Source organism: Geospiza fortis, unplaced genomic scaffold (genome assembly GCF_000277835.1).
Source record: "Geospiza fortis unplaced genomic scaffold, GeoFor_1.0 scaffold538, whole genome shotgun sequence".
NCBI lineage: Eukaryota > Metazoa > Chordata > Aves > Passeriformes > Thraupidae > Geospiza > Geospiza fortis.
This window is the reverse complement of record NW_005054368.1, coordinates 1,325,119-1,338,825: the sequence shown is the minus strand read 5'-3', so window position 1 is coordinate 1,338,825 and position 13,707 is coordinate 1,325,119. Positions and strand designations below refer to the sequence as shown.

At 47.8% G+C, this 13,707-nt stretch overlaps 1 protein-coding gene across 1 annotated transcript in view; it reads right to left on the bottom strand.

Moving 5' to 3' along the window:
* The window catches only part of ACACA (acetyl-CoA carboxylase alpha), a 97,500-nt gene that overhangs the window by 32,113 nt on the left and 51,680 nt on the right, over positions 1–13,707 (bottom strand). The window contains 7 exon segments of the mRNA XM_005424387.2: positions 380–490; positions 955–1,075; positions 1,557–1,654; positions 2,521–2,790; positions 9,933–10,079; positions 10,960–11,115; positions 13,531–13,707. The exon segment at positions 13,531–13,707 is cut by the window's right edge and continues 20 nt beyond it. Of these exon segments, the coding sequence (XP_005424444.1) occupies positions 380–490; positions 955–1,075; positions 1,557–1,654; positions 2,521–2,790; positions 9,933–10,079; positions 10,960–11,115; positions 13,531–13,707 (1,080 nt within the window).

Sequence of the window (13,707 nt, the reverse complement as noted above, 5' to 3'; positions counted from 1 at the left end):
TTGATTGGCCCATCTTAGATGTTTATAATTAATGGCCAATCACAGCCCAGCAGGATGGAACAGAGAGCCCGAGACAGAAGCCTTTGTTATCATTCTTTCTGATTCTATTCTTAGCTTAGCTAGCCTTCTGAGATGAAACCCTTTCTTTTATTCTTTTAGTATAGTTTTAGTGTAATATATATCATAAAATAATAAATCAAGCCTTCTGAAATACAGTCAGATCTCCGTCTCCCCCCTCATCCTAAGAGCCCTGTGAGCACGGTCGCACACACCCTCTGTGCAGAGCTGCTTCTCCTCCTTGAACCCACAGCATGCCAGGCTCCACGAGCAGCCCCAGCTGCCCCCTGAGGGCTCTGAGGGCTCAGATGCAGGCACCCACCTTGTTGAGGGCCCCACAGCCGGTGAGGATGATGTGGGAGTTCTCCACCTGGATGGTTCTCTGGCCCAGCCGCACGATGTAGGCCCCGATCCCGATCGCCCGACACGTCACCTGGGGAAAAAGGGAAAAAGGATAAAAAAAGGAAAAAAAAAAAAAAAATAACAGCATTGATTTCTGTCTCTCCACACAGCCCCAACCTATTGATTCAAACATTGCGATAAAACTAGGTGTGTTTGTAGTACAAGGCCATGAAATCTAGTCTCGCTGGAAAATTCCAGAATCCGCTGGTTTGTAAAACACAGGATCTGAACGTAAATGTATTTTATTTAAAAAAAAAAAAGAGAAGCAGCAATTTTCAGACTGAGCAAATACGAGGCCAAATGCCTGAAGTGTTTTAGATTGAGTGTGGAGGGGACCCAGCCCTGCACTGGTGCCAGGAGCATTGCTCAAAGCCTACAGCAGCCCATTTCCATCAGCCAGAAGGCTGATCCCAGATGGATGCTTGGGATATCATCACAGGATTTTTAGCTGAAACAGACAATACATTTGAAGAATAGAAAGCAGTGGGGGATTACCAAGCTGATGGTGATAACACTATCATAGGCTAAAGATGATTCTCCAGCAATCATGCCAGCTGCTCTGAGGTTCTCTACTCCAAGCCCGTCCTCCTTGCCGATAATATCTGTTATCTTGTACCTGAGGGAGACACACACAGCCCCTGAGTCACAAGGTCCAGTGATTTGCTGAATCAGTTTGCTACAAAGAAAATGGAAAGTGACTAAATATCATTAAGGTTCCAAGGAGAAATGCGCATGAAGCCCGGGCAGGGGCTGGGCAGGGCCCATCCTGCAGCACCATGGAACCTTCCCACAGGAGCAGCGCTGCCAGGGGAAAGGCCAAGGGAGAGGAAGGCCTGAGGAAAGTGTCCTGCCATTCCCACAGGACCTGAGGAGCAGGCTGATTAATAGGAAAATGAAGGAAGGGAAAGGGAATTAAGAAAGGAAGGGAATGGAGACAAAGGGAAAAAAGAAAAGAGCAAGGATTACAACAAGGCTCTCACCTTTTCTTCACTTCCTCCTCCCATGCCTCTATCCCCTGTCCCTAGGGAATGCCCCAGCTGAGGACAAGGACATGCCATGCATGCCCCAAGGATGAACAGAAAGCTTTCCATTCCTACCTGGACTCTCCATTTTCCTCCACGTGCTCACAGTGAACAGAGTTCAGGGCACTGACTTTCTTATAGTCTTGAGGAGTCAGGTACAGGTATTTGTATCCCTGCAGGGAAAAACAGCTCATTCATCCCAGTCCCACCTGTAGCCCCTTCCTCATCCCCAGTAACGCCCACCAGAAACAAACTTTCACAGGGGCAGAATTAAATTCCACAGAGTGATAAGAATATTCTCTCAGCACTGGAGATGCAGCTGAGGCCAGTGAAAGCTGGGAATGTGGTGCAATATTTAGCTGGGAATGGTGCAATATTTAGCACTAACTCCTTCTGGATGCCAACCTGCTGCCTGGGAGATGGTAAAATCCTGTCGTGGAATAGTCTGGGTTAGAAAGGACCAGGTTGCTCCCAGTTTCATCCAGCTTAGCACTGGGCATTTCCAGTGTTCCACATCCAACACCAAGGAGAACCTTGAATGTGCCACTCTGAAATCTTTACCCTCACCTCTGATACAAGAGGTGCTGTTACAGTTTTATTTTCTGGAAAAATCTTTTTGTTTAGGATTCTTTTCCTGGGAAGCTGAGAAGTCCCAGAGAAAAAGGAAAACAATATTTTCTCATTGCTTCTCCTGTGTTTTGCTGTGTTGGAATGTGTTTGGAGATTGTTTCATTAGTTTCATGTGAATTGTTTTAACTTATTGGCCAACCACAGTCAAACTGTGTCGAAATTCTAGAAAGAGCCACGAGTTTTCACTATTATCTTTTTAACCTTCTATAAGTATTCTTTCTGTATCCTTCAGCATAGTTTAGTACAGTATTCCTTTACATAATATCGTATTGCAAGATAATAAATTAACCTTCTAAGAACACAGAATCAAATTCGTCATTCCTCCCTCTGTCTAGGGAAATATAATAAGGCGCTATCAAAGCAAGCCTGCTGTGGGCTGCTGCAGCATTTCCTGCAGTGGTTCCCTCACCTTGTAGGGGTTGTCAGGGTCCTCCCAGGCCACGTGGAACATGTGTCGGATCTCCTCGGCCAGCCCGATGCGGGCGCCGCTGTTGGCAGCCACGTAGATGCGGGGGATGCCCTGAGCCCGGGCCAGCTCCGAGGCCCTGAGGAACAGCACGTCCTCCTGGGGCCCGAAGGAGCCGATCTTGTACGTGATGTCATTGCCTATGACAATGATATCCCGGCCCTCTGGGTACTCCGGCGTCTTCAGGGTCATCTTCCAGGCCACCATGCCGATCTGCAGGCCAAGAGCAGAGAATGGCACCAAATAAATGTTGTGTCCTCAAGGTGTGAGAGAAAGGAGTCACACAGGGATTCTCTTGGACTTGGCATATTTTCCTGGGCATGACAGCAGCTCTGATGGGCTCTGCCAGTGCACAGCACAGCTGGAAGCACTTGATCCTTCCCACACTCCATGGAGCACGCTCTGCACTGCTCTCACCCCACCAGGACACTCACACTGGTTCTCCCTCTCCCCATTCAGGGGTTTATCACAGTCCAACACGTCCCTCTCACAGGAGCTGTGCATTCCCTGTGCTCCCAGGGTGAGGTGGGATGTGCTGCTGCACAGCATTCCCAGGTATCACCCCACACCCTCGTCCCCCTCACCCAACCCTCATTCTAACCACCTTTTCATTTCATTACTATCTCAAATATCCCTTCATTTCGTCCTCTCTTCCCCAATTTCACAGCAGCTCCATCCCAAACCCACCTGGCTAAGCAATGCCTTCTGCCACACATTTTTCTTTCCCAAAAAATCACTGATCTCTGCCGGCCCATCTCCTGGAGGATCAGCAGCATCCCTCAGCTCTCTGCCTGCCCCATCTCCTGGAGGATCAGCAGCATCCCTCCCTCTCTCCCTCCCTGCCTGCCCCATCCCTCAGGCAGCGCTCGGGGCTCCGAGTGCCATTAACAGATGGGAGCAGCAGCGTCCCTTGAAAGCCACATGCATCACCCAGTCCCCGCTTGCCCAAGGATCATAAGCCCTGAGTACACATTCCTCAAGCCGATTGCACATCCTCTGCAATCAGCAGGGCTGAGACTCTCATTGTGGAGCCTCGGAATTCTGAGCATGATGAACTAAAGCGGGAGGGGGAGAGGCAGCAGATAGATCTGTGCCATTTAATCCACATCCAAATGGCACAATACACAGCCCAGATCCAATCAGCATCTGCAATAAGATATGCCATAATAGGCTCATTAAAAAAAATAAAGAGGCAGAGGAATTAATCAAAGGGTCATTGGAAGTAAAGCAGGCAGCAATCCAAAAATATTACAGCCAGCTACTGGCAGATCCTTCCTTACACCTCCCCTTCCAAGAGCTGAGATTGCAAGTTAACAGAGTGTTTCAGTTCACCTTCTCCTTGGATTGCTCCACTCCTACTCTGACAAGTCGGAACAGAATAATCTTTTTGCCTCTGAACATTTGCAGATCTACAGTTCCACCTCAGCATCCAACTGCAGGGTTTGGAACAGAGAGATGCTGCACCAGCTCCAAGGAAGGGAACAAAAATCCCTGACAGTTGTTTCCTTACAGCCACACTGACCCCATCAGCCAGGGCTGAGGGACCAGTGATGGACCAGGGGACACTCCATCCCATCCACCAGGATGTAAGAGATTTTCCTCACTTACAGCAGCTTGAGGATTTTTGGCAGCACAGGAAACAGGCCAATTTAAGGCATTTCTTATTTAGAAAACTCAGATTGTAACAGAGGTGTTGAAATAGTTTCCTAACCCAAGGTCGTAGGTCCCCTACACCAGTAAAGTCCCTTTTGCCAATGCTCACCAGTAGAACAGAAACAACCTGGCCAGGGCACAAACTCCTGAAAACAGTTTACAGTTGGCAAATATGGAGCAACCCTACAGAGTTTAGGAAAAAAAAAATTAAAAGTGCACCACTATTAACATGGGCATCTTTTGCCTCCCCAATTCATCACATGTTTTGTGCCATTTATCCAGTAATAAAAGCCACGGGGATCTGCACAACTAAGGATTTTTTTTGCTATGAATTTGCTAGATTCAGTTGAGATTTATGGGCAGTGGAGAATGGCTTTCTATTCCAAAAAAAAAAAAAAAAAAAAGGAATAACGAGATTTTTAAGTTAACGGCAGCACTCCAAAAACTGGAGAGTTCCCAGGTTAATTAGCCAGGCTGAGCTAATCACCTAAGAGCACTGGCAGGCAATGGTAGGTGATGGTGAGCAGCCCTGGCTTTGGAACAGGCTCTTTTGAAGAGGCAGCACAGTTTGGAAGTGCTGCTCCTGCCACGGCTCCATTCCCAGCACACCCAGGAGTGAAGAAGAGGTGGAGGAAAAATAAAAGCAGGAACCGTCTTATTTAACTGTTTTTATGTTGGCAAAATGATTTGTGCCCTGGTATTTCCATAAGAAGTGGGACCATTATTCTCCTGTAGGAACACATTTGGTTTGAAAAGTATCAGTGGGCAGCACGTGAAAATCAAAGGGGATGAATTATTCACAAGCCCCGATCAGAAGTGATCATTATTTCTGATGCTCCAAACTGTGATTAGGATTCAGTGCTCAGCTGTCATTTGCTCCCTGAACGGCCCCAGCCTCGCAGACACACGGAGATGACACCCAAGTTTCAGATGTATAATTTTACACACACCTTCTCCCACTCCATCCTGGCCTTAATGGAAGCATTAAGAGCCAGTAAAACGGGCGCGCTAACGAACGGCGCTTCCCCGGCGCTCGTAAACGCCGCTCGTTTGACACCCAGTGTCAACACTAATCATGGCCTAAAATTAACACCAAAATTGACTTCAACATTAATTGCACTATCGATGGGAACAGTAATACACACACTGATGCAGTTCCAAATTGACTGCCGGTGGCAGGCAGAGCTGTTGACAGCAGGCTCCGAGGGGAGCGGGGAAGGAGCCGATCCCAGGCTCCCTCCGGGAAGCACAGCAGGCTCCGAGCAGAGGGGAGCCAATGCCACTGGCAGCTGCTGCTGGGGACAGGGAGCTTTGCAGCCTCTCTCTGGCAGGTTCTGTAATTCCTGGAGAAGCACAGCCGGCAGATTCACGGAATATCCTGAGCTGGAAGGGATCATCCAGTCTAACTCATGTCCCTGCACACACACCTCAACAATCCCACCTTGTGCATCCCTGAGAGGGTTGTCCAAACACTCCTGGAGCTCTGACAGCCTTGACCACTCCCTGGGAGCTTGTTGAGAGCTCCACTACCCTCTGGGAGAAAAACCTTTTCCTGATATCCAACCTAAACCCTCCCCTGGCACAGCTCCAGCTGTTCCCTCAGGTGCCGTCACTGGGCACCAGAGAGAAGAGATCAGTGCTGGTTTATTCTACTTCCCTCACTACAGGATGGTGCTGAGCCTGGAGACTGAAGGCCAGGCTTCACATCCAAATTTGGAAAGCTGAATGTGGGTATTTACTTGGTGCAGATGCAGCAATTTTGGCATTTCAACATTTGAATCTGGTGCCTGGAACTTCAGATCTAAAAGAGTGACTCTCTGCACTTACACTGTGCAGAGCTTTTACATTTTTATCTGGAGCACGAACCAGCTCCCAGGAAAAGGGCAGAGTGCACATGGCTTGCCAGGGGCATTCCAGCTCCGTGCCTTGACAAGGGTGGAGTGCCAAAACCCAGGATTCCTTCTTGGCTCTGGAAAAGGTGTCCCTCAGCAATCCAAGTGGTGGTGGCAGCCCAGCCAAGCACGCTGGCACGATCTGAGCAATGGGAGGGAGCAGCTCCAGCATGACACCAAGAGCTCAGGGAAAGGTGTCACAGAATCCCAGAACCACCCAGCTTTGGAAAAGACCTCCAAGATCATCAACTCCAACCTGTGACCCATCCCCACCTTGTCACCCAGGCCAGAGTGCCACATCCAGTCATTCCTTGGACACCTCCAGGGATGGGGACTCCAAACCACCCTTCAAGTGCCTGGCCACCCTCTCCATGGAGAAATTACAGATGGGTAAAGATACATTACAGAGAGCAACACACAGCCTTCATCAGGGGCTTTCCTGTGGGCAAGAACATTCCTGTATCCATGTGACCCACACCCACCTGCTCAAACATCTGTATGAGCACAGAGAATAAAACTGTGCCACCTCTTCCATCCCTGTTCCTGGAAGGCTTGGATTTGGGGATTTGAAAACCCTCCAAGAAATCTGCAGCTCTGGCTGCTGTTTTAATTCCCTGTGCCTGCCATAAAATGCAGGAACAGGGGGTGACAAAGCAGAACATGCAGCTCAGCGATGAAGCTGTGCTAGTAGAAAATGCATTAGCTACACCTTCCTGCCTCTGGCAATCCGGGAAGCCACCAGAGCAGCGTTCCAGGAGCCCTGTGCCATCCTGAACTTCCCCTGGCCAAACCTCCCCCGCCAGCCAGGAAAGGTGCAGCAGCCAAAGCTCCAGCCAGCAGCGGTGATTGTGGATTATTTCTGATCCTCGTGCTACTGAGGAGGAAAAACTGTGACATCTAGTGCCAGTGGGGGAAATGACATTTTCCATGGGCACCGGCAGAGGGATGAAGGGGGATGTGGGGTGTTGCTGCAGGCCCTCCTTACATCACTTTCTCCTTGTCCTTGAAGATTAGTTGGGTCTTATCAGCAGCTGGTGCTTTCCCGGTGCCAGAGGATCAGGGGAAATTGTAGTCAAAATACATAAAGTGCTATAGAAAAGCATCTCAATGCCTGGCTCAGGACTGACAAGGAATATATTGAGTTCTGCAAGGGGCTGAGGGAATTACCTTTTCACACTGAGATTTGTGCTAATATGCTAATCTGGGGAACAAAGCCCTGGGCTTTGAAGGGGGTGTCACTGTGCTCCAGGTCTTGTCTCCAGCACGGTGATTTACACAGTGGTGGAGACACTCCTCAACTGCTCTGTGCTCACCAATTCCCAGCCCTTTCAGAGAATTCCCCATTTTAGCACAGCCCCACGGCAGGGGTGGAACAGGATGAGGTTTAAGGTCCTTCCAACCCAAACCAGTCTGGCATTCTGTGCCAAAGTGGAAAAAGAGGTGTCCTCTGGCTGGTCAGGGGATGGAAAAGGCCCTGTAGTGATGGTGCTGTGCCCCAGCAGCACAAGGACTGGGACCCTCTGCTCTGGAGCAGCCAGAGCAGTCTAGGAATATAGAGCAACTTGTATTTTCACAGCCCATTAATTCCCTGGCTTCTTTGTTGAGACCACAGCAAAGAGCTAATTACTGCAACGGTGTGGTGGGCGAGGGGAGCGGTCCTGAGCTACCAGAAAAACCTCTGGGATTGGGAGAAGCCCTGAGACCTCAAGTTTGTCCCGAAAACACAGACAGATTATTGCCCAAAATGCTGCTTGCCAGCTCTGTGAGGCCAGGGAGAGCCCCAGGTTGGAGCTCCTGCCCTGCCCCTGCCAGAGCAGGCACTGCAGCTCTGGCTGAACATGCTGCCCACACATCTCCTGATTTTATGCTGCTTTCTCAATTCCTCCCATCAGCTCAGACTCTCGGGGCACTCAGCTCAGCTGAATGCTGTAACAGCAGGGGGGTCTTGACCCCTTTTCACACGGAGGAAATGCAGCTGTCAGGAAGGCCAAGCCCTGATCCCCCAGTGCCAGGCTCCCCCTGGAACTGTGGGAATGGCTCTGAGCCTCTGATCCAAAACAAGGAGAGCAGGAGCCTGAATGTACCCAAAAACAACAACCTTTACCACAGACAGCAATTCCCAGCAGACATCCCCTCTTTACTAGAAAACACAAGGGGCAATCTCTCCAATGAGTTTGAATTCAGAGAATCAGCACCTTTTGCTGGCAAGAAGGAAAAATAATAATAAAAATCTCACATTTCCCTGCGAAGTTCCTATTTCACCTGTCAGTCAGCTCACTGGGACCAGCTCTGCATCTCTGGGGCACAGACTCAGAGCTGGAGGGACCTCAGTGCCCACCCAGTGCCACCCCTGCCATGGCAGGGACACCTCCCACTGTCCCAGGGTGCTCCAAACCCGTCCAACCTGGCCTTGGGCACTGCCAGGGATGGGGAGCCCACAGCCTCTACAACCCCTCTGGGCAAGAAGACATTTGACAGATCACATCAGGTCAGATTAATTTAAATACCAACACTCCACACACCACAATGGCCATGTGATTTCTTTACAGACCCAGCACAACCAAGTCTACCAAGGGTTAAAAAAAATCCCCTAATTTTTTTATTTTTTTTTTGGTGGTCTTTGGGTACAGAATCTCTTATAATAAGACTATTTGTATTCATACTGGCAGAGTAAACACTACATGTTCATGCCCAGACAGCTCTGTGCTTGTAATTTCAGCAAGAACAGAGCGACGTCCCTGAGGGACTTTGCTATTTCCCCAGCCACCATCCACTCCAACGCTGAATGAGAGCAGGGAAGGAGAGAAAGATGATGGCACAAGGCTCCCCAGCAGCCTCAGCCTGCACTGGGAACGCAGGGAATAGCTCATTCCAGCTTTAATCAGACCAGTCCAAACATTTCTGCTCAAGTCCAGCAGAAGACAAGGCCGCAGCGACCCCACGGACACCATCAGGGGTAATTTGCAAAAATCCTGTTCCAAACCTTCCCCCCTGACCAGATCCATGCAGGAAATGGTGAGGAAAACCTCTGCTTCCTTGCATCCCTACCCTGATGGGTTGAACAGAGCCTTTGCAAACCTTACTGTGATTTTAGGAAAATACAGTTCAACGACACCAAGAAAAAATAAATGATACCATCACTTAGAGCTGTTCAAATTTAAATTACTTTCGAACATTCACTTACTAATTCCCGCAAAAATAACCACCACATCTTCTAGTGGTTCTCTTTACTCTGCAGTCATCCCAAAGCTGCAATTATTTTGCACCCAGCAAAACCCCACCATGCCAGCAAAGTCTCCTCCTGCTCCAGCTCCAGGAGTGACTCTGCCACCCCCAGCATCAGCTCGTTGTAACTCTTGAGTAAATCCTGCTCTAGAGTGGGAGGTTCCACACACCTTGATACAAACTGTGTGGGGAGGATGGAAATGGAAGCATAAAACAGATTTTCCTGTGGTTTGGGTTTTTCTCAGCAAACGAAAATACTTCTATTTAGTCTTGTAAAACACATTTTGCTCAAACACAAACCCCAGTTACCTGGAACAGCTGAATGAGCATTTTTTAATTATGAAGGAAGCCCAGCACAGGCACAGGTTTGAAATGGAATCATCATTTACTAGGGAAGTTAAAATACCCATTGTAGGGAAGGTATTAATTTTTAATGAAACAAAAATCTCATTTTCAAGAGTGAGATTCCATCTGTGAAAGGCTGAACGGATAGATTCTGTGCCCGGCTGGTAAATTCTCATTACAATGGCCAAACCCAGCCCAAAGCACAAGGTCCTGTGGGGCGGAGAGGGAAGGGGCACTTGCCTCATTTCCTCCTGGCAGCCTGTTCATGTGCACGAGCTGGCCCTGGTCATCCAGCACCAGCTCCGTGTAGGTCAGGATGTCAGAGGGCAGAGGTGCTGGTGGCAGGACGGCGTGCTCGTTCATGGAGTTCCACAGCTTGATCAGAGACTGGGGGCAAGGAGAAATCCTCGTCAGCAATGCCACCCGTAAATGTTTATATTTATATTTATATTTATATTTATATTTATATTTATATTTATATTTATATTTATACTTCAATTTACTTAATATTTACATTAATATTATTATAAATATAATAATACTATACTAATATAATATTATACTAATATAATAATATCATACTAATATAATAATATTGTTATATAATAGTACAATAATATAAATATAGTTATATTACATAATATAAATATAATATCGATATAAATAATAGAAATAGAATAATTTAAATATAATTATTTAAATATAAATATTTACATTTTATCATATATAACATAAGTTATATTTACATTATGTTGTATATATAATATATATAACATTATATTGTATATAATGTAAATATCTACATTAATATTTATATTTCAATCTACTCCAGTGTGGTATTCCCAGCAGAATTTGGGGTTGTTCCCAACTCAGGGCACCCTGAAATACCCCTCTCCTGCCAGTGTGACTGACAGTATTCCAGGGACAGCACCTGCTCTGGGATTTCAATCGTGAAACAGTTTCACCCAAAGTGAAATGCGAACGAGGTGGTTTGGGATAGAACCAGCAAATCAGAAACACCACCCAGGAAGGGCAGATGACAAGGTGGGAAAACAAACAACAGCAAGAGAGGGGAGGTGGTTTATGTTTCGCTGTTTGACTCATTAATGGAACTCCAGCAGCAGTTTATCCCAGTTTCATTCAAAGTTGACTCAATCCATCGCTGATACTCCCTGGGGACCACTGGCAGCCACTCCAGGCCCCTGGCTCCCCTGACAATCAGCATGGCAAAGAGAAGAGCACCAAGGACAGCCCAAAGAACACTCACCTGCCTGAACATCTCAGGAATGTCATAGACATAGGACGTCCCTAAAGTCTGTGCCTGGAACCTCTTGGACTGCAGCAGGTCCTTGGTCACGTAGGGAGTGTTGATCAGCATCCCGTGGAGTGGTCCCTGCTTGTCCCCATACGCCTGGAACATGATCTGCAGGACAAACCAGGGGTTCTGAACACTGAGCTGATCCAGCCCTCAGCAAAACCCCCCAGGCTGCTGCAGCCTGCTCATCCCTGCCCTCTGCAAGGCTGCTCAGGCTGGCACAGCCAGGCTCCATCACACCCTGCTGCCCTTTGGGGACACCTCAGGACCGTCACTGCACCGTCCCGGCATCCCAGACTCACTGCCCATGCCAGCAGAGCCCAGAGCACACAGAGCCACATCCCCAGCACAAACTGAGCCCTGAGAGGAGCTGCCAGTCCCCAGCAGCTCCCCTGAGCCCCTGTCTGTGCCCGTGGATGCTGGCAGCAGCCAGGAGAGCTCTGTTATTTATGGATGGGGATCCGCGGCTGCGCCCGCCAGCCGGGTCAAGACTTGCATATGTCATGGGGCTTGAAGTTTTGATATTGTAAGTTTAAAAGATTTTCCCAGAGTAGCAACATGAATTATCAACTGCCGTGCTTCATGGCACTATATATTCTGGGCAGGCAGGACTTGGACGGGAAGCTTTTCAACAGAGAAGCAGGAGGAGATTAAAAAGGGATAAAAACGCCTTAAACGGCCCAAACGCTGCTTAACAGGGACACACCTGGCAGGAGGGACATGATCAGGATGTGTTTAACAGAATTTAGCTAATTGAAGAGGAATTAATTGAAGAGTTACACAAAATTCAGTAAAGCCTATTTTTATTTTTAGATAAAACCAGCAGTTTATGCTCTCTTCAGGCTGCACAAACATAGATTTGGGAGGCAGCTTCTTTAATGGGAGAAGCATTTGTTCAGGGTAATGAGTGTTTGTGGCAATGCCTGTCTTGGGATCTGCCAGGATCTGCACTTGGAAATTCTCCTTAAATCTCTGGAAAGCTCCACAGCAGCTCTGAAGGGAACTGGAGAAGTCTGTGCTGAGCATCACCACTTATCACTACTGAGAAACAAGAGATCAGGGTCATTCTCTCAGCATGAAGCCATCCTCCCATTCTTCAGAAGTCATGAAAGTACCCAGCACATCAGTAATGTCTGAATTTTTTTTTTTGAAAGATTTCTCTAAGTTTAAAAGAAGCCTCTGAAAACACAGGAAAAATCCCCAGATCTGAACTCGCCCTATAAACCTCCATCATGAGGGGGAAGCTTCCTAAAAATATCGGTATATTTCTTTACTAAAATGTGGTTAAAATTCTGGAAAACAAATCAAATTTAATACTGGAAAGTTGCTAAAGCCTCACACACCCACACGAGCCCATTCCCCAAGCTTTAAATAACAAAGCTCATCAGTTCAGAGTTCACTTGTGACCTTCACAAGTGACTGACCCAACTCAAGGGTTAAGCTGAGCTGCTGGAGATTATTAAAATGTTCTTTTCTTTCCTCATCTCCCCTCAAAGGCAGCAATGAGGTAAAACACACTGACACTATCTGCTCTGGGATCTCAGAGCTCGATGGACTCCACGGCCAGCAGCTCGCTGGAAAAATTAAATGGAAAAAGGGGGAGAAAGGTGACTCAGCACTTTGTGTGCTACATTCACAGTGCCCAAGTGATTTATTCTGCTGCTTCTCCTGCCTGGCAGAGAGATGATTACAGAGGGAGATGTAAACATTTCTCTATTTAAATATTTTCCATGCATCCCATGCTCCATGGATTTTAGCATATGTAGGTATTTCAGTTAACCACACTGTTCCCACACCATGGAAAACAGAAATACCACAACAGCCACAACCATTCCAAAAGAGCCCATTACACTTCAGAAAAATGATATAAAAGCACCTTCTATAATTTTACATCTTCTTACCCAGGTCATTCCTTATATCTTTAGAATTTAAAGGACATGTTCACAGATTTTCTTGTATCTACTCAGATAAATGCGTAATTAATAATATTTTTTATTACAACCTACAGGATGAGCATCAGCAGTGATTCCTCTTCTAGTATTTTTTTGAGCGCTCTGAGGAAAACTGTTTGGGAAAACAGCTGCCCAAATGACTGAAGGCATGTACACAACAACCAGAAATCCTGACTGATTTAATTCCTCACATTTTCACATCTGCTGCTGCAAGTTTATCTTTCCATTCTCCTTCCTTTGGCCAGGCTGAATGGCAATATTGTGTTAAATTAAAATGTATTATGGGGCTTGAAGCAACCTGGTCTAGTGGAAGGTGTCCATGGGAGGATGTGCCACTTCATCACTGCACTGCCTCCATTTTCTTGTGCCCTTCAGCACAGAAAGTTTAAAATTCCCAGCATCCAGGACTCCAACATCCATGCCCAGGGCGGGGGGTTGGAATGGGATGAGCTCCAGGGTGCCTCCCAACCCAAACCATTCTGTGATTCCCTGGAAACACCACAACCCACAGAGGAAGGAGCACATCGCCTTCCCGACCTTCCCGCCCAGCCCTGCATCCTCAGGGACGTACCTGGCCCGTCCTGGAGTCTGTCACCTCCTTGTAGAGGCTGATGTCCAGGTAGTAGCCCGACTCGTTGGTGAGGAAGAGGCGGATGGGGATGGCCTTCCCCGTGGGCGTCAGGCGGATGTTGATCTTCAGCTCGGCCTGCAGGACGCGCAGCTTCCACAGGCGGGCGGCCGCGGGGAC